The 25,998-nt window shown below is 34.3% G+C and overlaps 2 protein-coding genes across 3 annotated transcripts; both read right to left on the bottom strand.

Moving 5' to 3' along the window:
- Positions 1–1,707: 1,707 nt before the first annotated feature.
- LOC122080140 (CDP-diacylglycerol--serine O-phosphatidyltransferase 1-like) lies at positions 1,708–14,143 on the bottom strand. Of its 2 annotated transcripts, none has more exons than XM_042647040.1 (14): positions 13,867–14,143; positions 13,421–13,452; positions 11,204–11,396; positions 9,437–9,502; positions 9,242–9,301; positions 8,578–8,668; positions 7,491–7,545; positions 7,289–7,368; positions 7,049–7,165; positions 6,842–6,926; positions 5,677–5,768; positions 2,955–3,208; positions 2,252–2,340; positions 1,708–2,106 (listed from the first exon to the last, which is right to left on the bottom strand). In XM_042647040.1, exons 1-14 carry the CDS (start codon positions 13,971–13,973, stop codon positions 1,979–1,981), a joined length of 1,449 nt encoding a protein of 482 aa, XP_042502974.1. In that variant the 5' UTR covers positions 13,974–14,143; the 3' UTR covers positions 1,708–1,978. The 2 variants fall into 2 exon arrangements, with proteins under 2 accessions (XP_042502974.1, XP_042502975.1); XM_042647041.1 differs by having other exon boundaries at positions 13,833–14,140.
- Positions 14,144–19,939: 5,796 nt separating this feature from the next.
- Positions 19,940–20,895, bottom strand: LOC122079667 (ATP-dependent DNA helicase pif1-like). The gene is made up of 2 exons (XM_042646326.1): positions 20,314–20,895; positions 19,940–20,227 (listed from the first exon to the last, which is right to left on the bottom strand). Exons 1-2 carry the CDS (start codon positions 20,893–20,895, stop codon positions 19,940–19,942), a joined length of 870 nt encoding a protein of 289 aa, XP_042502260.1.
- Positions 20,896–25,998: the final 5,103 nt, after the last annotated feature.

Genomic DNA, 25,998 nt, shown 5'->3' with positions numbered 1-25,998 from the left:
TTCAAAAAAACTGAAACACATCGTAAGGTTACCAAACACTTTATTTGGTTTTTTCAATCCATTAGAACGAAAAAAAGACAAACGTTTTTTTTAAACGATACCAAACGGGCCCTAAGAATCTCGACTCTTCAACAATGGATCAACTCTTTTGAAATGCTTTGATAGGGATCCATGGAATCTACTTTTATGGCTTTATTTATGCCTGATTCGATGACACCTCCACGGCTCCACCCAAAAAAAAAAAAAAAATGAACACTCTCTGGTCACAAGGCCTTTGTGCCTAGAAACTGAGAAGTGGCAAAATATTGCTCCACCCTGTGAAACCCAGAAAACACATCCTTATTGATGCCCATGTATATTCCTAATTGGCCACTGCACTAGCACAAAGGCCATACAATGAAAAAGCATTCTCCCACCGCCACAGAAGAAAAAGAAAATGGCAACCAGTTTTGGGCCGGTGTTCATTCTCTTCTTATACAAGGGAATGTTTGAGTTATAGTCTCAAATCGGTGTTCAAGTCTTCCATGCCTATGTGGTTTTAGATTGAAACTTACGACATGATATCAGAGCCCATGCTTCGTTCATTTTTTTTTTTTTTTTTTTTTCACTTGACATCTCATGTGAGGGAATGTTTTTTTGCTTCAGCAGACACCACCGCTGGACCCACATCATCACTGGTCGGATCACCACCAGCATGAACGTTAAACACCACAAAAGCCATCCCTGAACAGAAGCACCCACAGGCATTGTCGCCCACCAGACTACCAGGGTAATGCCAATCTCGCCCCATAAGCAACTCCAAATGTCGTGGATGAAAGGTAAGGAGACTCTGGCTGCGACGATTCACAAAACCCCTACGCCTGGTCATCGTATTGGATTTCAGATCAAGCTCAAGACCCATGAGGAACAGAAAGAACAAGGTTCCGACGCTTTTGAGAGAGAAAATAGGAGAGATTAGGGACTTCGAAGCTTTCAACAGTAGACACGCTTTGTCGGGAAGGTAGAAAACTACTCGATCCAGCTTCCACCCTCCCCAATTAATAATCGACTCGATCTCTTCTGAGTTTTGAAAGCATGGCACGAGTTTCACACAGCCCGTCGCTGCCACTGCCATAAATGAAAGTTCCGTGATGCGATTGCCCCGAAAACAACCAGTGAAAGCTGAAGTGCGAAGCGACGAGGCCAACCTATCACCCTACCGTTTCGCGTCATGCCTCAATCGAAAAGTCAGGTACTCAGGTTGCCTCAACAGATACTCATTGGCGGCATGGAAATCCTCCACTGGCCTCAACTACTTGCATGAGTAAACAACCCTAATCTGGGAATGCCTCTTTACTATAAGCGTAGAGTTATCGTTGTTAACACTACCCCGAGACAAATCCCCAGATTAAACACAACCCAATACTTCCTAGTTCTAGGTGAAGGTGGGATTTGATTCCTACGATGTAGACGACAACCCTTACCAGTTTTCACACAGGTGAAGGCATAATTCGATCCGAAGATGTGGGCAACTAGAAGCTAGAAGCTACAGTCCTTGCCAGGCTATCTGGCACCTTCAAAACAAGCACTAGTGAACGGATTTGAACAAGATTTCAGTTATTTTCTCGTGTTTATTGGAGGTGATAAAATCGAGCACATCGAAAGAAGATTTCAACAAATTTGCAGGTAACTTCTATGACGAAAATCAATGGGATGCACAGCACAAAAGAAGGAAAATGCTGAATTGATTCATAAACCAGGTCTAGAAATGTTCTCCAAGTACCAATGGTGGAAAAATCTCAGTAAATAGATGAGATTCTCCACTACCAAACATGAAAAGATAATTCTCACACATCACACACCCTCCCTCCACAAATAACAGAAAAAAACATTTACAGATCAAGGTGATTAGATATGTACAAATTGGATGGATATATATATATATATATATATATCCATAATTTAAGAATAAAAAAATGGTGTACCACGAGGCAAAAAGTCATACCCTTTTCCTACCCAAAATTTGATGCAACTGCCAACACCACACGATCAGGAATATCATGAGAACTATCCCCACAGATACCCAGAAGAATATCAACCACAGAGGCATTGAATTGGGAAATAAGCCTGGAGCGATCAAGATCATATATTGTCAGTTCATACATAACCTCACAGTGGCAATGCAACAGCAAAAGATAAATGATCAACCACTAATTGTATGTAATATCAATGTAAAGAAGTTCATTCTAATAATGAAAGTGGGATAACTCACCATGGCCAAACTTTATACATATAAGCAGCTCTACTATACATATGGCAAGGGAAAGCCAACAAAATGTCCCCACCTTCTTCACTGGTTTTCTGAATCAATGCATTAAGAAAAAGTGGAAAGCTATGAAGTTAGTATACGTACGTTTTGCCTCTGCGAATGCATATTACGGGAAAAGGCTCAGCACACCACCCACGTACTGCAAGCTAGTGCCTGCTGTCTTTCTCTCTCTTCCCTCTATCCTGCACCCTACTGCACAATAGCACATGCAGGTGTTGTTCCTATCCCTATCCCTAAATATGTGCTTACACATTAATACTCCTGCATGCACTTAACTTTGGCTGGGGAACCGGCCAGCCACTGCTGCTTTATGTTCAAAGCATGAGTAATAGGTCCCAACTAAAAGACTATCTAAACCTAATATGATGTTGATATTTGTTTGGTCATTTGATAGAAAATAATCATGTTAACCAATGAATACAATACCCAAAAAAGCCCATTACATATCCAAACAAATTTAAGTGAGTTTCAGACAGTAATATCATCTGAACAGACTGATTTTGGGCAATTGGAAATATAGTAGGTGGAAGGCATTCAGAAGGAAACATGAGTGCAACAATTAGAATGCAATCCAGTGTTAATGAGCCTCCATGCATGTGTGTGTGTGTGTGTGTGTGTGTGAGAGAGAGAGAGAGAGAGAGAGTACCTATCCTGGAGGTACGAATTGTACTCCCGAATGGTTGGTATTGCAATCAGCCACCATAACACCAACCTATAAATCACCAAAGGGTTTCGTGGAGGAATCCAAAGACAGAACTTGAGGAAGAAGGTGTTGAGCTCCACTATCAAGAAGACAATGCAAAAGCTCAGAACTTGGATGAACCGCCATGGACCAAGCAAAGGATGCCATTCATCTTTGTCCCACTGTGCTGGTGTGAACTGTCCTAACGTTCGCTTAACCTAAAAAGCAGTAGTGGGGAATTAGGTTCAGGTACAAATAAAGAGAGAGAAAACAGCACCAATATCTAAAGACACTATATATAAATATATATATATATAAATAAAAGCACAGCACAAGATTTTTTTTTCACACTATATATATGAGTTTTTTTTTTTGGTGGGTAAATATCTAAGTGACGCTGGAAATGCAACTCAACCTACAATAAGTACTAACCAATTACACAAATTGAACCAGGCTTTGCAATGTAAACAGAACATAACAAATCCCACATAATTTAGTCATGTTGTAGAATCAAGATAATAGAATATAATGTGACAGTTGACAATAAGATCGATCATAATTTCTATTCTGATGGATATGCCTAAGAGATCAATAGCTAATCATATATGAAATCTGGAGTGTAAAAGGTTTCTTAAAGTCTAGCAGGCCATCCCCTATTTTCCCGGAGCAGTCAGAACAGATGAGAATCAGTCTTTTTGTTGCAATAATATATCAAACCAACACACAGTAGCACATTACAATATAATGGGAAATGCATCTGGCTAGGCTGGAGGGAATCTGCTACATGGCAGCCTAGTTGGCAGCAGGAGAAAAGTCCACATAGCCCATATCCCTTCCACTACTTGTGGAAAAGCATTATGGCACGTGGGATAAATCCCACTTTTTGGTTGTGTTCTGACTTACAAGTGTAATATTTGAATGTGCTGATCTCCATGGATCCAGCAACTCTACGAGAGTGCAAGAACGATGTAACACCTTCAGTCAAATTGAAAGCATAATGTAACAGGCAGTCTAGACAACAAATTATTGGTCCGAGTAACCTCTTTTTCCTTTCTATTATTTCTTTTCTTTCTAGGCCAAATCATCTGCACTTACCGTAGCAGTTCTATGCATCAACTAGGATGAAAACTTACTGGTCTTACGACCCTTTCTGTGCAAAATCATCTTGAACTATATAGCACCGTACAGACATATATACAAAAAGTTTCCCTCCAGAAGGAACAAAGAACTCTTCCATATGGCACAAATTTTACAGTAAGACAAATACAGAAGCTCAAAAGTATTACCAAGAGAGAAAAAAGTGCTCACAAGTAAAAGTTCAGCATACGTTCAACCTGCTACTTCTGCCCTGAATTGATGTTATAATCATGCAGTTTTAAGGACTTGGCTATCTACCCATACTTCCCATACAACTTACAAATCAAAGTAACTATTTCACGATTTTTGCTAAATTATCTTTATTAAGACCACATGATTAAGAATATATCTTCCAATAGGCTGATTAAAAAATCAAAGCCAAACTCTACCCCTGACCAATGGTGTTGGCTAGGGAAGGGGTGAATGGGAGCACTTTGTATGGGGGTTCATATTCTATTGGCTAGTCCCTTTTGAAAGCTTGCTGGAGCTTTGGTCCTCATTACTGTATCTCTTATATTCTTTTCACAATAAAAAATAGTATTTGTAGCTATCATCAATAATTTCATATACGTCATTACTGCATCTTCTGTAAGGTATTTATTACTCTCGAGTTAAACATTGCCTGTTAACCCCATATTGTTTGCAGAATAATATGATCTTACTGAGTAACTAAAATCAACAGATATTGATCTCTAGCTGCTAACCATGAAATGGGGGGAGGGGGTGGATGTAGCTCTAAGATGACTTTTATGCAGCAATGTCTTAGTGTTTGTTCTCTGTTTTACTGCATTAAACAGTTGTTCTATAACTGTAATCCCCCATAATATCATAATAAAATCAACCATGTAAAACAACTAAAATCAATAACCCAAACCATGACAGAAGTAATAACTATTCCTGATACTCGGCTGTTGGACCATTCCACAAATTAACCAAAATTTAAGAAGAAAAATATAAACAAACAAAAGTGGCATGCTCAACCAAACATATCCAAATAATGGACAACATAATCTTGAAAAGGAATTGCCTGACAGAAATCATAACCTCCTAATATGAATCATGCAATCAGAGTTGGCAGCTCTCATTACTGCTACAACCCATACAATTGTATAGATACCAATCCACAATTCACACAAGTATTTTTCTTTTAGATTTTGATGTAATCCATAAATTGTTCAATTTATTTATTGTACAACATAATATAGCATTAATAGAGTCATGTCTTTAAAAAGGGCAGCATATGGCAATGTCTAAAACTGTTTTGCATCATTTGTAACACTACTGATTGGTTGGACAGTAAAAATTGATGTCATATTCTTCCAGTCAGAAGTTGCAGTGCTTCCACAAAACCAGTATGGCTAACGCACCATCTGTATATATTTGGATGTGTTCTGGTTATGAATCACAGGAACATATCCAAAAAGCAATTGCACTTTTCCATCAATATACAATACCAGAAGGGTTAAACCGTGAAAAATGCTGGAATGTTTATTTGAAGGACAATGTTTCTAAACATAATGAGTGTGTACCTGTACACATAAAAAAATACCTTGCCAATTATATCAGGTTGTCGACTTATACCGACCCACTCATAAGTTTTTCCATCAAAGTAACGGACAGTATGCATTCCAGCCCATATACCTACACGGTGAGCAATGGATAATCACAACAGAAACTAACAAAAATAGAATGATTCTTTCAATGGCCAGCGCTACATCTCAAGCAATGGAATTTAAGCTACAACTATACAATTAAGATATTATAGCACTGAGCCTTTTGTCCGACTTCATATCTCACAGAGAAATCTAATAAACTTTGAGTTCTACCAAACCACCAAAGAAAATTTTCATCAAAATAAAACACTATTTTTGGTCAACTGAAAGATTTATATGAAGCCCAAATTCAGAGAGAAGCAGTGCAACAATGAGTTCCTTTTTTTGGTAATGAAAATGTTTTCCATACATTAAATATTACAATGAAATAGGGGGTTTGTTAGAGGTAGACCATAGGAGTATAGGACTCAACAAGTGTCATCGGATGAAGAGGAAAGAATATGCCCCTTGGAGATTTTCTCATTTCATGGGCATGCATATGTTTGCCATTTTCCATGAATTCTTCATTAAAATAGCCTAGATCTGCCATTTAAAGTGCAGATGATATGGCAAAGCAAAGAGTTGGCAGACCGATACCAATGAAATATTTGCTGTGATTGTCAGTCTTTGGCTTGTTGATGGAATTGTGTCATTGCTAAGGTAAACCCCCCATATGATTACCCATCATGACACATACAGACAGTGAAATTTAAAAAATAAAAATAAAGAAAAGAAAAAAAGTGAACTAGAACATGCTCTTCAACTTGGTGTGGTCCATTCTACTCAGATATTATCCCAAGCCAGCCCACGTAAGTATTGATCTTGCTAGGATTTGACACTACTGCTCATGACCTTATTTATAGAAAATTAAACAGCTGATCTATGTTGAAAGTGGAAGAATCTAAAAAGACAGACAGTGTGCATTATCTTAATGTTTTAGTAGCTCAACAATTGAGATCATTTATTTTTCCATGAATTGAGTCATTCCTACGAATATTGTCTGGTTTGATCAAAATCGCATCCTTTAAAAAACCCTAGACAGATAAACAAGAACATAATCCGGATGACACATGATATAATTTAATAAAGCATGAAACAGGACAAAAGATTCAGTGCTCTCACCAAACCAATTGCATATTAAAATATCCAGTATAATACTGTCCCACCAGCACTCATTGAAGTTTGGTAACATGTGTCGAAATGTGAGCTGCAATTTTTAAAACCCAGAAACAAAAATTAGTTAAAATTTGTTGTTCTGCATCTGAAACACAGAACCAGAAAAGCATCTTATAAATCACCAAGACAATGTATTCAGTTAAGGAAACACACCTCCATTATTTCAAACCCAATTGACAACACCCACAGAAGGGGCTGATTGCGGATCATTATGGCCTTACCCCACCATCCTAGAATATGAGCTACGACAAATTCATCAAACAAGGTGTCCTACAAGGACTAAAAATCAACTCAGTGCCCTTCTTGATGATGTGGTAAATGGTGATGCATGTCACAAAACAAGGGATATAGAAGTAAATTAAATTAGGTGGATTGTGAATGAAGACATCATACATAAACATTCTTAAACCTGTTTGTGGGATTGTCCGGGATGTAAATTCGGCAATCCGATCCATACGATCTTTCAGGAAGCTCTGCAAATTGAGTGGACAAATTACGAATGCATACATGATAAACCTCTGCAGTCAGTGAGTTATCTTCCAAAATGTGTGTGAAAATGAAAGAAGCAGCATTTTTCATAGCTTTAGTGCATTACCAACACCAAGATCAGGATGTAAAAATTTCATGAACTGCCGAGCATCATCACGATTCTGTCAAAGAATGGGAAAGAAAAAGAACAAGTAGATTAATACAAGCGTGAGTACTCAAATGCTGCAGACCAAAGTTACCATGAATTGTGTCATTCTTAATAATATGGTTGAACCGTTCCTGTCCCACCCTCATGGGAGTCTGGGACCCTGTGAAAGCAGGACCTGCACTTGGTTACGGCCCTATCCAAATGCTTGTGTCCATGCATGGATACATATTTATATATCTTGACCGAGTGAAGAAAGATGTGGTGCAAGTTAAAAGACTTAAAAAGGAAAAGGGGAAGGCCTACAAGAACATGGCTTGTAATGTAATGAGAAAGATAAAGAGCATAGATCTAATAGAAAAGATTGACCCATATAGAGTGAAATGGCACAAAAGGGTTTGTAGCCACCCTCAAGCACTTGGAAGAAGACTACTTTTATAAGTGTGTGTGTGTATGTGTGTGTGTGTGTGTGTGCGTGCATGTGTGTGAATGTATGTCCTGCCAACAATCTGGCTCACCCATTTGGTAACCAATCAAAATGAAAATGGTGCATACAAACTTTGAATTTGAAAGTGCCTAAAAGCTGCTCCTATAGCCAGCTATATGCCAAAACCCAATCTGTAATAGGTTGAACAACTCTTAGACTTATGGTATCAAGACTTACCAGGCCTCCTAAGGCATGCCCAGGTCTTGCTCATCTCCACAACAGCCCCAAAGTCAGGCTCAGGTCCAAGGCAGGCCAGGCTCAGACACTCCACAATAAGAGGAGACAACTTACATAACTTGTAAAGCAGAACGGACCCTGGACCAAGTGATTTTGCAGTGACTAAGAGTGGTAAGGAAAACACAACCTCATGGTTATGAGAGGAGCCAATAAATTAAGCTACACTTCCACTGGCATTACTATGGAACTGCTAATCCAATATCAATCAACTGAAATTCAAATAAGTGATCGACTGGCATTGAAATTAATGATATATACAACGAGGCTACATAGTCCACCAACACTAAATTACAGCTCTTTAGATAGATAGGATAAAAAAACAACCTGAAACAGCAAAAATGTAAGTGCAACAAGGTAAACAACAGCCATTCCATGAACTAAGCGCCAAATCGCAGGATGTGGCCTGATGAGCACTCTGCAGCAAACAAAATCAAAACAGTTATATTAAAGAATCCACTCATTTTTCAGAGCATCCCATACTTATATGGGCAGTAAGAAATAGCACTAAGGAATAATCTAAGTCATAAAAGAAAAATTAGTAAGAGAAGATAACATTGGACATTGTAAACTGTAAACTGTAAAGTGCAAAATATTATGGTTTTTCCCTCACTCACAGGACAGAGTATTTCATTTCCTCTCTTTTAACAAGCAACAATTGAATTATATCAAAAGGCCAACCTGAAGAAGGATACAAAGCAGAGTACAAGAGAAAGAGCCCAAAACAAGGGCAGTTAGAATGTTTGCGCCAGTGATTACACTTTGTATTCGGAATTTCAATCATAGGGCTCAAAATGATATATTCTGAAATTTTTATCTTGGTCAGAATTTTTTCAAATGAATTTTTTGAACGATTCAAACCATGATCAACCGTTGAAAAGTAAGACTAAAGTGTAGCAAGAAATGGAATAGATCTTTATAAATATGCTCATCTATATCAGAGCTCATATGGTAAAGAGAGATTTTCAAACAACTGGATTCTGCAACTCACGTTGACGGTGCTTGAAGCAGGCAATAAGCTAGAAAGACCACAATCATAGCACATACACCCCTGTCCAGAAAAAGGAAGTGCTGTGAACCACCATTTGGTTTTACATTTTCCTCAAAATATTGACAAGACAACTGGCATTAATGACTTCTACATCTGTAAATATTGGAGCACTTCTGAAATAAATAAAAAATTTACCTTTTCACAGATGTAACACAATCATCAGACGAACTGTTCTCTGCGTTAAGAGCTCCACTTGCCCAACTGGCAAGTGTAAGTAGTCAGAATAACCATCATTAATTCAACAAATTCTTTGAAAAAAAAAACTTTAATGCTACAAATTTATATTTTCTTTTATATTGATGAGGCTCCACAACAAACAGAGAAGGAAAGGCTTGAAACTTGCAAATATGCAGAAAGATACTGAAGACAACAGAAAGAAACAGAAACAGACATAATGGAGGGTCATGCAGCAAAACTATCAAATCTTGCCTCTCAATGATGTAGTATGGTGACAAAAGGTGGGTCCTAGTTTGTTTCAAATAGATCAAATCTACCCTCAATGATGTAGTATGGTGATAAGGTTTGAAACTTGGAAATATGCAGAAGGATACCAAAGACAACAGAAAGAAACAGGAACAGAAATAATGGAGGGTCATGCAGCAAAACTAATCAAATTTTGCCTCTCAATGATGTAGTATGATGGTGATACCGATAACAGGTGGGCCCTAGTTTGGTTCATATAGATCAAATCTATCTACACTCACCCTGGGGGTGGGGGTGGCAAAGGTTCTTTTTCTCTTATAATACGGAAGAATCTCAATAAGAAAAGGGAAAGTGAACCAGCTATGCTATACCATATCAGGCAGAAAGTTGTCCAAGAAACAAGAAAGTAGCAAGAAAAAATACATGTACCACTCGGTTTGTGGAGCATATGTGTCCTCTGAATTATCTACGGTTAAGAGGACCAACAAACCAAGAAGTTCCTCAATGTAGCTTGTTTCAAGGAAATCTCAAAATTCCAGTTGTGCATTTCCTACACTACATAAGAGCACCAGAATTGGAACTCAAATCCTTTTACCTTTGGATCCAAAGACAAAATTGCTAAGCAAGACACCCAACTCCACAATATCTCAGCCACACCCAGTGACCCAAGACAAGGTTCATATTCCTTGAGATGTAAGAAGTGGGTATACAAGCCCTTAGTAAGCAGGAAAGCAGTACCCAAGAGCCTGCCCAAAGGTGCAGCCATAAATGTTTAAACAGCAGACTGGTCAGAAAAGTATGTTTCCTCAAACAATACAGAGTAAGGAACAAAATCAGTTTTGGTAATCAATTCAGTCATTACAGAAAGCGAAAATTTTGCTGCTTTTGGCCAAATTCTCAGTAGTTTCCGTTGTCAATTTTGTAAGTCAAAGAAATATCTTTCCCCTAGAAAATATTTCATTCACCTCAACCAAATTCACCAAAATCTGATTCCATATTTACACAGGAACAATAAGATCTCTTCCTAAGTATTTCAGATTCTCTTTCCTCCTACGTCTTCAGTGGATCAAGTATACATAAACATATCAGAGAGGATCATAAAATAGTAGCAACTGAAAATAAAGCATGATTTTTTAAGGTAAAGTTCATGCAGTGATAAGAATTGTAAAATCAGATTACAACATAAGCTTTACCACTTCATAGAAGAATCAAATCAAGAAAAGGGTATGTCCAGCCAAAAAATATCTCAGCAAGGAATAAGAACAAGAATTTCTAACCTCTCAAAGTATACAATAATGAGATTTAGTCATTGACACTAAATGCTGCACTAGAAAGAAGCCAGAAATTCTTCAACCAAGAAGAAAAGGTCTCATAACAGATGGGTAGAATTTTAAACCCTTCCCATCATCAAGCAATGAACAAGTAAATCTGGCTACACATTTTAACATGAGGAACAATTTCTAGACCCTTGGCACTCACATAAGAAGACATGCACCAATAAGTAGCAAGGAAATGGTACGAGGCTTGTACGCCCATGCGGTCCATGGATCAAGTTCATCAGCATCATTTGATGAGTTTGTTACACTCTTTTCTTGCACACTAAGATCCCTTCTCGTTTTCCTATGACCATTAGGATCCATGAGCCAATCAGTCAAGATGTACAATTTGCTCCCTGAAAATCGCAGAAGACACCATTAGATTACAAGCAGATAATGCCTGTTGCAAGTCATAAAGTCTCACAATTATAATGTTACTCTAGATTGAAACATTAATGTGCAAGTAGTGGAGAAGCTATACAGCATTCAAAGACAGCAAGTTCATGTAGATGCTAGGATGGGATACTACATGATCGTCACATTCTCCAATGGATCCCAACAACAAAAAACCATTTTGTTTTTAAGGAAATAATCACGTACAATACTTTCTTCACACTGAAGAGTCAAGAAAGGGTATATTATTTCATAACCACATGTCAAAATTTAATATAACTCAAAATTTTGAAAAAGTTTCACCATTACAAGAATTGTGCTACTGAAAAATGGGGGCATACAAAACTTCTAAACTTCCTTCATATTTTGGCAGAACTGAAAATGTTAATAGTTTCAATGGGAAGCTTGTAATGACTAAGCCCCTAAAAATATCCCATTTCATGACCTCATTTTCAGTCACTTATGTGGTGGATAGTATTCCTAATTTTTATTTTATTTAAAAAAGAAAAAAGAAATACGCAAAAAAAAAATAATAATAATAATAACCTCATACATACATATGAAAGAGATGTATATTTATATTTCATCTTCCAAATTAAGAGTTCCTACTGTGTAGCATAAAATAAAATAATATTAATTGTTTTGACATGAATAAAAAAAAAGGAAAGAATATGATAAATATAGATCAATTAGGGCTAAGGTGTAAGGTAATCATACAATTTGAGATAATTGGCATCTTTTATAATCGAAGTGGCTAGTTTTATGAAAATAATTCATTAATTAACCAATTAAATTTCCACAAAACAAATAAATATTTCGAAATATTAAACCAAAATATCCATGAATACCAACAAAAAAATGACTAGAATATCAAAATTTGAAACTTACATTTCCAAAATGAATGATTAAAATATTGATAGGAAATAAGCATTCAACCATTGATACACAAGGATGAATGTGTGTGAACAAAAAGAAGAAGAAAATTAGAAATCCATTGTTCCCAAAGAAAATTATAGTGTTCATTGATGGGCAATTCAATGCCTAATCAGTCACCATAGATTGAGATCCCTAAATCCTTGTGTGTCATGCAGTTTCAGAATAACTACTTGAAAATGCATCATATCATGTGGTAGATTCAAACTAGAGCAACAACCATGAGGAATCACAATACTGATCTGTGTGGAAATTTGTACATAGGCATAGAAGGATGCAAAACCATTACTCTCATATCTTCCCTTCACTCATTCACTGTGTCAGGTATACATTATTTTAGATTCTGGTTCACCAACTGTAGTAAATCTCAAAACTAAGTAAAAGAGGAACATCTGTCATGGTATGAATATCCAAAATGTTGCATTACCGACTTCTTGGATGGCATTCTCACTCTTACAAGATCAAGAATTAGTTGAGTTTTGTCCATCAAGGAATAATTATCCATATTGAATTCATAAATCCACCAAGTCCCAGACCACCTAAACAGTGTCAGTGTAGAAGGAAATGGAAACCAAATTCATAGATTTGCACTAATAAGGAAAAAAGATAATTACAAGCTAATTTTGTTCCTATTTATCACTGGACTGGTGTCCTCATCAATTTGGGTGGCCCACAAAGTCCAATACTTTTACCAACAGTTAGTGACAAGATCAACCCATTACTATGAAGGTTTATCTTCTAGTAAACATAATACAAAACAGATAAAGAACTCCAGGAGTACTCAACCACGAAACAATTACAGAAGAAATTATTATAAATTAATTCTCAATCAAATCATCAAATTCAAAAGCAAAACAAAAACGAATTGAATCGAAACCAAATAAAATAGAAGAACAAATGAATAAAGAATCAGAGTTTCAGAAAAAGGGTATCCTTGCGTACTATAGAATCAAAATGTACTGGCCAAACGCTAAAGTGAATCAATTGCATGTGATAAACAAAAAAAAAAAAAATCGAAATTTGGACAGAATCTTATAAAAGTACATACACACACCTTCCAAAAATCGTTGTTGCTCCACAAGAGAACTGCAAGAATAAAAGAACGAAAAAATAAATATAAAAATATGAAAGGATAATAATTCTCGGCCAAAAAGCAAACTTAACGAGAACGGCGGCGACGACGACGAGGAGGAGGAAGAAGAAGAAGAAGAATATATTCAGACAAGTGAGAAGGAAGAGAGGAGATATATTATTATTATTATTAATATAGTGAACAAATGGAATGATGAAAATGTTAAAGAATTAGAATAAATAGAAATAAAAATAGAAGAAAAAAGAGGAAGAAGAAGAGTTAAAGCCTAAAAGGAAGGAAGGAAGGAAGGAAGGAAGGAAGGAAAGAAGGAAGGAAGGAAAGCAAAAAGTTACTGTTTTTTTTTTCTCAGGGGAGAGAGGGGGGTTATACTTACGTAGAAGAGGGAGACAAGTTAGCTCTATTCTTACGATGAGAAGACCTGAAGATCGTGGCCGTTGAAGAGGGTGGAATTCGCACTGTACGAAATTAATGATGAAGAGGGACTTATCGAAATCTGCAAGTCATAGTAAAACATCTCTTTCCCACTCTCTCTTTCTCTCTATAAATACATATATCTCTCTCTCTCTCAACCTATAAATTTCTCTGTTGCGAGAGCGCGAGAGAGTGTGACTCTGTGCTCACTGCAACAGCGGCGAAAAGGAGGAGAAAAAAAAAAAGTGGAAAAAAACCGAAAAGTGTTTTTAGAGAGAGAGAGTACGACGGTCAAAGTGAGGTTTGAAGATGTTTAATGTTTTGATACGCTTTTAAAGAAAGAAAGTGTACTTTTTTTACGTGCCAAAACTACCCTTACAAACTTATTTATTTCCTCCTTTCGAAATTTTATTTGCAAAAATGGTTAATTAGATGCCTATTGAAAACCATGGTCCCCTCGCCCTCCCCATCAATTTTTTTTTTTTTTTTTTTCGTTGGGCATCATTTTTTCTCTTCAATGTAGACTGAAGAGAAAAATGATGAGAGGGAGGTGTTGTCCTCTTATGCATGGTTTCAGCCTTTGAGGTATTGGTCTACCTACATGTTCTAGTATGGGTGGATTTGCTAATATGACTGATCTGATAATCAATACTAGATTGGGGGAACGATTCAGATCAACGAAAAAAAAAAAACTATTTTTAAAGAAAATTAGGGGCAAACGGCAAAACCATCCAATCCAAATTGATCCTCGTCGATTCTCTCATCCGAAATTGTGCATTTAAACCATGAGGGGAAGACCATCTCGACTAACTCTTTTCTATGTATCTATGAATTTACTAAGTTAACCTCGTGATTTTGAGGGTTCTTCGAATGAAAAAAAAAAAAAAAGAAATACATTTGATTCTTGAAGAGTATAAATATTTTGGAAGATGAGTCAACACATTGCCTCGTTTTATTATATTCATACAAGTTGAGAGGAAGATTAGTTTTGATGGGTGTCAATTTGTATGCAAGAGGACTTATCTTAGATGATAGATTTAACTTCCAACAGGTAAGTAGCTTCCTTTTTTCCTTATATTATTACATTAAATAAATTTTGAGAATAACATAAGGGGTAAAAAAATAAAATTAAAATCTCTAATTTAGTTATCATAGGATGATGTAGATTTCATTTCTTTGTTCTGTATAAAATTTATTTTTCTCTATTTACTCTTTTTAAAATTCAGCAATAGCAACATCCAACTGCCCCTTGCTATTTGGTCCTTTTCCATCTATTTTTACTTGAAAAAGAAAATTAAAAATCACAAGCTCAAATAAAAGAACACAATGTATGAGTGGAGTTTTTTTCTTTTCTTTTCTTTTCTTTTCTTTTGGCGAAACCTCATTTTGTGGTTTATATGCGAAGGAAACAACTAAAGAAGTCATAAAATACAAAACAAAATCAACATAAGCAATTAAGCATATAATGAAGGTGAGGTTCAAGCCAATTCAAAGATGTATCAATTCAATCTAGTAATAAATCGATAAATTATTGTCCTATCTTTTTCCACTTTTAAAATGAATACAAAAATATAATTTAATTTTTTGTATCCAACTAAATTCCAAACTATAAATGATTGAATTAATTTGATAAAAGAATAATAATAATAAATTGTATATGAATAAATTGACACCCATCAAAACTTATCTATAGAAATATAACAAAAGAATTATTTATATGGACTATGACATTCAATTGATTCTATAGCCACCTTTGTTTGTTTCTAATAATAAAATAATAGTTCTCACTACATATGGACACCATAAATGATTTGAAATCACAAAATAATCATGAGTATGATGTTGATCAAAAGCTCCTTTTTTATTTTTTACTTTTCTCCACTCTTCAACTTTTGTTCAAAACCAATGATTTAAAACGGTCATGGCACTTTACTATCATCATCTAGGAATGTAATTATTAGATTTGTACTTAATTCATTTCTTTTTCTCTCTCGTTATTTTTTGGATCAAGTTTTCTTTTGAATGTGATTCAAATATCGAGATTGGATTGGTCGAGTTCAATTGATACCAATATTTGATCGATGCCATTAGTAATCCATGATGAGGATAAATCATTCAAAAATCGAATTTTTTTAATCATAGTGAAAGGGAATCTCTTGACCTCAACTTTCGGATGGACAAGGGAAGATATAATGCAACTTCAATGAGTATTGCATTTGATTCATGCATAAAACAAAACCTCCAGCAATTGATTATTGCATTTGAGCCCCTTATCTGACATGTAGATGTAGGTCCAACTGGACCAACTCCCTCTGTCCAAAGTCCAAACTCAGCTCCCAAGTTTTTTTTATTATTGCATTTGAGGCCCACCCCCAAGTTCACACACTCTCTCTCTCGCACGAACGCTCAGAAATCAAACTTAACACAGAGGGAAACGTGTGCATTGTTCGCTGACTAAAAAAGGGTGAAAGCAGAAAGCAGAAAGCAGCGACCAGCGAAAAAGTTAAAGCCCGCACGCGCACGCACGGACAGCTATCATCTCACCGTTCAATGTAGTAGTTAACCTTTGGAGCTTCTGATTCCCATCGGAGGGCCGCTACCACTGCACTCCCATGCAAGACGCGCATAGGTAAGGGGGGTAAAACGGTTTGATTTCAATTTATTGGATTGATTTCTGTTTGGTTCAAGAAGTAGTGAGTATAAATGAAATAAAACCGGTTAGTATAATTGATTCTAATTTCTCAAACCAAAACCAATTAATAATCGTTTCGATTCAATCAGTTTTTTCTTTATACTTTGAAACCAAAATTGATTCTATTCGTTACAGTTTGATTTGATTCGGTATAAAGTAGCTGATTTTGGTTCAATTTATTGATTCCGGTTCATAGCTGACACCCTTAGATGTAGGTTGATAGTCGAGTTGTTAACTTGACAAGCAACCAATTGTCACAATTAAGAAAAAAACGTATGGGTGTGAAATATTTTATAAATTTATATAGTTTTTTCCCTTCTTTTGTATTTTTCCTGTACACATGGATGAAGGTGTAAGAAAGAAAAATAAATAAAATTTAAACTATAAAATCAAGAATATACCCATTACTAACAGTGATAGTGTAATTAACTCAAATTTTTTTTATTAATAATTAATTTCTCAAAACAAATTCATTTGATTCGTATAAAAATAAATTAAATATACACTTGAAAATTTTTAATTTATCATATATATGTGGTGAGTTTCTAAAGGAAATGAAATAAAATTATATCCCTAGTAAAATCTAGAATTTCATATCCATTAGTAACAATGATAATGTAACTAGAAAAATTATTTTCTAAAATTATTAATTCATTTAAGTTCCTCATAAACCAAATTCATTTGATTTGTATTAGAAACAAATAAATGCACACTTGAAAAGGTTTAATTATTATAATTGATGAGTCTCTAAGTTAGTAGAACAGTAATGGTTAAAAAATATTTTTTTAATTAATTTCACTTTCTTTCACTCATTCGTACTCGCAATTAGACAATTAAAAAAAAAAAAATACTACTTTTGTTAATGACGGGTATCTAAGCCTTCGGTTTGACTAGTCCCACGGGCCCATATTGACCTTACAATTGCATAACCAAGTCATTCCCATGGGCCTATATTGACCTCACAACTGCATGGACAGGGTCATACCGAGGTTGAATGAGAACCATTCAACTTTAACTACAAGCAGTGAAGAGTACTAAACACCCCCGTGTGAGTGGCCCAAGGTGTGTCTACCACCCCCTGTGTGAGTGGCCCAAGGTGTGCCTATTGCAAGTCGAACTTAGGACGTCCGAGTTTACGATTCATACCAAGTTCGTTGCTCACCAACTACTCTACCCCTGTGTGTGTGGCAAAAACATTATTTTAAATTTGAATACAATATTTAAAATAACATGATTGATTATTTATTTTTTTATGAAGAGTTTTAATCATCTTACATAAACACCTTCACAAGTTGTTCATTCATACAACATGAATAATGGGGCATAAAAAACCTTGTAAAACAACCAAAATAAAAAAGAAAATAAAAATATGTTTAACATGTTGTTGGACTTTGTTAGCATTTTATCTCATAAAATTCTTAGAGAAGTTAACATTTTTTGTTCCTTATATATTGACAACGTGCAACGCTAAGACTTAAATCCTTGATATTACTTATAAATAAGGTTCAAATAATTGGAATCGGCAAAGACCAATCAACAATGGGATCGCCCTCCGTCAAATTTGATTTTTCAATTCAATTGAGAAGTGATCGGAATTAACATGAATGCTAGAAATTCAAATGTACATATTGACTAGTATTATGAAGGATTTAACATGCAAAACTACTCCTTGAATCCTTGATAAAAGATTTCAACTAATTCTGATTTCAATTTAGTTGAGAATCGATTAGAATTAACCTAAACCTTAGAAATTCAATATATATATATATATATATACACTAGTAAAAATACACGTGCAAATGCACGTGGTGGTAGTCTCATAATTAAACATTTTCTTAAGACAAGATTATTGGGTTAATCCATTTGAAGTAAGTTCTGAAAAGCTTGGTGAGCTGATTTTTCAAAGTTTGTATTTTCTAAAAACAAAAATTAAACCTAATTATTCTAAATACAAGAGAGAAAATCCACAGACTAAATAGTGCAATTCCCATAATAGAAAGGAGATGGGAACATGAAACATAAAAAACATATGTCTCGTCTTCCTCTACGGAGGTCTTAAGAATGGCATCAATTTCACAAATAATTCTCTCATAGCATATAACAATAATACTAATAAACCATAATATTACAAACCATGGAGACTGATTAAGAAAAAATTAATCTCTGATCAAGTCAAAGTAGTGTATGTGAAAACATGATTGCTTTCCGCATCCTCTGGAGATTTTTCCATAATATAGTGCAATAACTTCTCCACCTGAGCTCTATCTTGCAGATTAAATGAATTATATGAGTAAATTTTCAACCAATTTATTTGTCAACACATGTAGACTTCATTACAATAATATAAACATATGTAGACTTTCATTACTATGCATTTAAATTGTAATACAAATTAGCTAAGCAACCATATTATTAAAAAAAAAAAAAAAAAAAGATACACATAAAATCTACAGCTATATAAATGAGATAAAAATTGGTAATAAACTAACCTGATTGTTCCAACTTGAACTGTCTTTTGGGATTCCCAACTTATTCCTCTACAACCAAGTATTCTCAACCTGATTTTGGTAACATAATGATAGGACATGGTCTTAGAGATAGTGATGAAGAAAGAGAGAATACTAAAGAAATGAGATTGAAAAATAGAAGTAAACTAACATTCTTGATAACCTTGAATGTGTTGCATGCGGCTTTCACTGAAATAAGAAAATATAGCAAAAGTAAAATATTTGGAAATAATCTTAAAGAAAAGTTAAGTGAATTATTTTACACTTGTTTAAAGAAAAGAGTTGTTTATTGTACCTGTTTGGTAATAAGACTTCTTTGTAGACAACGTTCTTTGTATAAGATCCCTTCTCTTTTTTTCTCTTGTCATTTCCTAGTAAAAATTTTGTTGTTGATATGGATATTCCTCTAGATAATGCCATATACAATTGTCCATGTGAGAATACTGGTTGTGGAAGATATATTCATACATGTGGTATAGTTTGTCCTTGTGACTTATTTATTGTCATAGCAAAGCTAAGTCTTATTGGGAATTGCTCTCTTTTTAAGTGGAAAGGATAGCCTTCATTTTCTGCTGGGCATAATGGTATTCTTGGAAGAGGTACAAGGTTGCCTGAAAATTGTCCAATTGTGATTTCTACTAGAACGACATTCCTTCTAAATTCCCGACAAACCAATCGTGTACCATTGCATTCTCCATGTGCTGTATCCAAATTGCGTAATAACATGATTGGACAATTTTTCTTCAAAACCAATTTATGAGGGGGAAGCCCATTTGGTGCCAAGGAATTGAGAAATTCTTCTGGGTATTGTGTTTGTGCATCATCAGTTGCTGAATCAAAGCTGTAATATATAACACTTTCTCCTGGAAATTACTCAATAAGCTTGGCATTTAGTTTATCAACTGTATCATTTTTAGTTGCCAAGATTGACCGATCTTTAATGTATTCTGTCAAATTGGCCTGTTGTTGCAATGAAGGAAATATTGCATTTATCAATTCATCTTCAGATGTATCTTCATGTTTGTATTGTATCAACAATTCATCTGGAATGTGAATTAAATCTTCTGATTCAGTTGGTTCTTCTCCATTACCAACTTGTAACAGAAATTCACTAAAAATCGGGTCATTTCTAGCCCTCATATTGGTTTTTAGTTGCAACTTCACCATTTTTTGCCCAGATATGATCTTACCAAACTTGCATCTATCATTTCTGTTCTTGTAGTGCGAGGGACCACAAGGAGCACCTGTCTGAAGTCACCTCCAAACACGAATACTTTTCCTCCAAATGGTTCTACATTGTCCATTATATCTTGCAATGTCCTATCCACTGCATCAATTGCTTGTCGTTTAGCCATTGGTGCCTCATCCCATATAATCAATTTTGCTCGATGGATTAATTCTGCCGTTGCACTTTGTTTTGAGAAATTGCATACACTTGAATCATTTATATTAATGGGAATTTTAAATCTTGAATGTGTTGTTCTCCCCCCTGGCATTATTGCAGCTGCTACTCTTGAAGTTGTTGTTGCAAGTGCAATTTCATTAGTCGATCTGATTGTTGCTAATAGTGCACGGTATAAATATGTCTTTCCTGTATCTTCTGGTCCATCAATAAAAAATATACTACTCTTTTTGGAGTTGACTTGGTTTAGAATTAAATTGTATGCAATTTTTTGCTCCAAATTCAACATATATTGCGCATTATAATCTTCCAATGGTACTTGTATAGAACATTCATCTGAGAATTCTCTTGCTTGATTTTTTTGTGTAAGATCAGGATCATTTTCTATCTTTGGAAAGTCATACTGATTGATGCTTTTGCCCATGCCTCTAAAAAGGAATTGACATCTCTTAAGGTTTGTAATATGTGGTATTCAGTTGTGCCAGTTGTTCTCCTTATGTCTTCTGACATTGCTTCAAAATTTTCATCTCATAACTTTTTAACATCACCTGGCTCACAATGAACAATTATCACTGCAAAAAGTTTACAAACGATCTTTGGCATTTAAAAGTGAGTTGAATCTTTCAAACATTCTGAAATGGCTTCATCGCTTTTTAAAAGACCTATTTTTTGAGCAGTTTCCTTAAAAGATGAGCATTCAATTCCATCTATACACATTAGATCTCTAAATGAAGTTGGTCCTCTTATATGATTCAGTAGCAATCTCAAATAGAATGTTCTCCTTCTAAAGGATTGGCTGAATTTACATGTCCAATTGATTCTTTCATCTATCTGGTTGTCCAACATTTTCTTTACTTATTCCACACATAATGCTCTGGGAATTCTCTATAGAGATATTTTCTTGCTTCTGGATCATTGGAGTTCATATTGAAAAATTCCGTAAGCATTGTCTTTGATGTATTATCTGACTGGAGAATATTTTCCAAATTCTGCCTCTCCCAGTACCATATCATTTGTTTATTAGGTAGATGCAATTGCAAATTGATCACATATGGAAACATTTCATTTAAGTTGAATTCAAAAATTCTCCACATTGCTTCTTGTGCAGACACCCATTTTCCATCTTTGTATTGTTTGATTTCATCCATAATATATTCTTTATTATCATATGGTATGGAAACAGATACATGATCATGGCCTTTGTATACATATTTGTAAAGGTACTTTACCGCCTTTAACCCAGAACATATCTCAACATTGATGTGACAATCATACCTTGCAAGTAGGTATGGATTATAAGGAACAACCCATCTATTATCCAAGAAATGGTTACATACCTTCACTTGTCTTATATTGTTTCTTTTCATGTAAATAGGATATGTATCATTTCCTTGCATAGTATTTTGATTGAATGACCGAGGATATCTATTCTTACATACTCCATCCCTCATACATGCGTTCTTTTTATTTAGATCTCCACAAGGGCCATGCATCATATGTTTGACAACCTTTTCATATAAATCAGGGTCCTTATTGTTGTTAGGAATCTCGGCCGAAACATATCTATCAAAGAGATCAAGATTTGTGATCTTGAAATCCTTTTGCAAAATTATCAATATGTGGGCATGTGGTAAACCCCTTTTTTGAAATTCTATTACATGTGCATGTCCAGAAACTCTTTCAAAAAAACATTTCTTGAATAATTGATCTTTTAAATCATGTAACTTTGCTCGAAAAATCATCGATGTTAGATTAGGTCTATCTTGTGGTACCTGCCCTGGGTATAGTTCTTCTTGTATTTCAACCCACTCCGGGTTACATGTCATAGTGATGAATAGATCAGGTTTTCCAAAATGTTGTACTAATGCCAAAGCATTAAGATACCTCCGTCGCATATCTCTCAGTCCTCCAATAAAAGATGCGGGTTAAACAACCCTTGTCCCTACTTTGTTGCCTCTTGTTTCTCCAGTTAAAACACTATCAACTATCCCTTGATATAATCCAGCTCTGATATTTGATTGTTTTGCTCGATAAAAATCCAATCTTGTCGCTTCTATCTTAATATACATATCTACCACATACTGATGTAGAAATCGCCCTGCAGATAAAAGAATCGATTGTTCACCTTCTGTGATTTGAAGCTTTTGACAATAGTAGGCTCTTAGAGGGACCATGTTCTTTCTTTTCTCATCAAATCCTGTAATTGAAAAGAGATTAAAGTTAAACTATCTTTACACATACCTTAGTAAATGAATTAGTATAAACTATCTTTACCATACCTTCATCATCAACTTCGTCGTCAAACATATCTTCCTCCCTTGTTATATCTTGTAACACTGCACATGATTCGCTTCTCTTTTTAATATTCCTATGCCATCCAACCTCTCCATTTGGGCATAGAAGATGATATTGTAATGCATCATAACAACCATAATAATGATGCACTCGATGCTTCCTCCCAGAATGTCCTTGGATTACTATTTCGCATTTCTGCTTTCTATTAGGATTATTCCCTTCAATCCAAATAGCTCAAACTTGATCGATTGATGATGCATTATAAACTCGTTGATCAAGATTTATATCACTTCTTAAGTACATCTTTGAGACTTCTAAAGAAATGTACATAGGGATTATTTTGAAGTATCTCCAGTAATTTCTTGACAATAGGTTCTTTGAGATATGAATCTTCTATTATCTTCATTCTGTTCTGAAGTTCATTGTCAGCATCATAAATGTACAGTTGTAAATATGATGGTTTATCTTCCTCCCCTAAAGAAATTGGAGGCAAATCATGATACACTTGACCCTAAGCTCTGAAAGTATATATACCATTTGCTAGTTCTTTATCCACATGTACTCCAAAAGATATAAATGAGAATATGCTATTGTAAGCACGTATGTATTTCCAAAATTCAATAGCTTCAGATCCATCGGAGGTGAATAATTGATATAATTCCTCAAGAACAATTGAAGGAGCAAGAACAACATTTTCGTTACTACAACAAAATGATGGTGGTTCATATTCAAATTTTTTGGATCCACAGTATTTACATGCTTTGACTTTTTTAAGCACATGTAAATGAGAGTATTCTTTATCACAATCACCTGTTTTGATAAAAATATTAAAAATTAAATATAAATATCTAAAAAAAAAATTTCATCATTATATTAAGCATTGAATAAGTTTAGTACCTCCATCATTATTTGTATCAATTGCTTTTCCTTTTTGTATTTCATATCTTCTCCTTCTGTATTCACTGAATCTTTGACGTTGAATTGGAGTATGTTGTTTTCTTGGAGTCATTGTGATCTTGAAAAATAATATATATATATATATATATATAATAATAAGTAGGCAAAATCACAGCTAATAGAACTAATAGAATCACAACTTTCAGAATCACTGGTTAACACTTTGCAAGTCCTTTAATCTCTCTATAGAATGAAACATTTATAGATTGTGTTAACAGTATTTTTCAACCACTTTAGTGTCACCATCCACACATCAATTTGTATGTAATACTAATAAGTCTTCCAGAAAATATAGAGGAGGAAAGCATATACAATTATAAATTTAAGGTTAAAGAAAACACAATTAGAATTGAGTCAAACTTAATAAATTAGCTACAACATATGTAGACGTCAGAATAGTAGTTAAATAGTAGATAGGATGTAGAAAAATTATAAATTAGAGGTGCTAGTCATTGCTTGTCAATCCAAAGTTTATCAAAGGACATATTCAACTCATGAGTCTACATTTAATTATATCTCAAAATATATCTCATAAATTGAATCTAACAAAAGAAGTATTGTTCTCTATTTCTTTCTTCGTTTTGCTATATGATTTTCTTTAGAATCTGTCTCGTCCACACACTTCACTTCTTGTATGCTTTCAGCAATAATTCTTTTTGTTGTCCGACTTACTGCATTACTTTTATGCATCTTGAAATAGAAACAATATGTTCTAGATATGCAAGAATGTAGTTTCTCTCGATGCTATTAAGAGGAAAAAAACCAATAATAATGAGTTAATATAATTTATGTAATATAATATCTTCTTGAAAAATTATTATTTTTTAAAAATTTACCTTTTCAATTGATTTTGTGTATTCAACTGCCGGACATCCGATCAATGATTCCACTTCATCGAATAAAGTTATTATTGTTGTTTCAGTTGAATCTGAGATTCTGAATCTTATCATGTACCTGTCATGTTTATATTATTAAATTATTTATTTATATAATAACAATAGTCTATAAATTTTATTGCCTAAGAAAAGCATACTCCCTTTTGTGTGAATTCTGTGTTTTCCTTATCACATTTCTCACATCTGGCAACATTTGTGGATATTTGAACCTTTTTATTGCATGTCTTGCATGCATTGTAAAATGGTTCTTCATTCTTCAAATTCTCGATTAACCCTTCAACATAGTAATAATGTTTCTACAAAATTTTAGTTGTAGATATATTAGAAATTAAATTTTATTATCGTAATTCAATAATTGTAAAGTTATTTTAATGTCTTACCTGAAATGAAATAGTTGGTTTTTTAATGAGATCTTTTATTGTCACATACTCTGCATCTTTGTACCTGAGGTACTTAGATACATTTGGATTTGTTGCCCTAACTCTGGCTACTGATTTTGACCTGTAAAATTAAAGCGAAGATATATCTAAAATTTTAATTTATCTTTTATTAGTTTATTTAAAAGTTTAAAAATCTACCATCTCTTCAGTTCTTCTACTTCTGGTAGTTTTTGGGTCGATCTGTATTGTTGTTGATGCAGTTGTACGTAGTGATAGATCTGTGATTTAGATTTGAATAAACAAGTACTATTAATAAATTTTGAACTTTATAACGTATAATTTTTTTAAAAAAATTTTATTACCTTGATATGATGAAAGAGCCACCGCTGTAAAAACAACTACAGGATTCGTCGACACAATCTCCATTAATTTCTCTCCCTCATTTTTGGCATAATCTTCCCATAGTGTAACCATTATTTGTTCTGAACTGCTTTTGTAATAAATTTAATAATTAAATAAGAATTATCTTGACTAATAATATAATACCTAAGAAATTCTGAAGTCACAAAAGTTACTTACTTCATGCTTATTAGTTGTATTCTTGCTTTATACTTATCTCATTGCTTTCTTTTATTTTAATGGGGATCAAACTTTGGACATCTACCAGTAATCCAAGAAAATCTGCAAAAAAAAATATATATATATATTGCATTAAATATAATAATTCTTTGTTTTTTAGTGAATATTTATTATTAGAAAAAGAATTCTTACCAAAAGTGTCTTCTTTCTTGCAATCGTGTAGATCCTTCAAGTTAGCAAAGTTATACTTAATATTCTCTTCAAGATTGGTGCCATGAACTTCTTCAATTGTTGAAATATTGGTAAGGGACAATTCATGGTCCTCGTGTATATTTTTATATTTTTTGTTTACTTTTTTGACTATTCCATTGGATATGACATTTGTCTTTTCCTCTTCCAATGTGTTGTTGAACTTCTCTA

This window comes from Macadamia integrifolia, chromosome 5 (assembly GCF_013358625.1).
Source record: "Macadamia integrifolia cultivar HAES 741 chromosome 5, SCU_Mint_v3, whole genome shotgun sequence".
Taxonomy (NCBI): Eukaryota; Viridiplantae; Streptophyta; class Magnoliopsida; order Proteales; family Proteaceae; genus Macadamia; species Macadamia integrifolia.
This window is presented reverse-complemented; position numbering and strand designations above follow the sequence as displayed.

Coding starts and splice junctions, on each gene's coding strand:
- LOC122080140 (XM_042647040.1), bottom strand. CDS start 13,973: ATGTTTTACTATGACTTGCAGATTTCGATAAGTCCCTCTTCATCATTA. Junction 13,453..13,866: donor GATCTTCAGGTCTTCTCATC/GTAAGAATAGAG, acceptor TTATTCTTGCAG/TTCTCTTGTGGAGCAACAAC. Junction 7,166..7,288: donor ACAGGTTTAAGAATGTTTAT/GTATGATGTCTT, acceptor TAGTCCTTGTAG/GACACCTTGTTTGATGAATT.
- LOC122079667 (XM_042646326.1), bottom strand. CDS start 20,895: ATGGGCAAAAGCATCAATCAGTATGACTTTCCAAAGATAGAAAATGAT. Junction 20,228..20,313: donor TTGGAGGTGACTTCAGACAG/GTGCTCCTTGTG, acceptor AAAATGGTGAAG/TTGCAACTAAAAACCAATAT.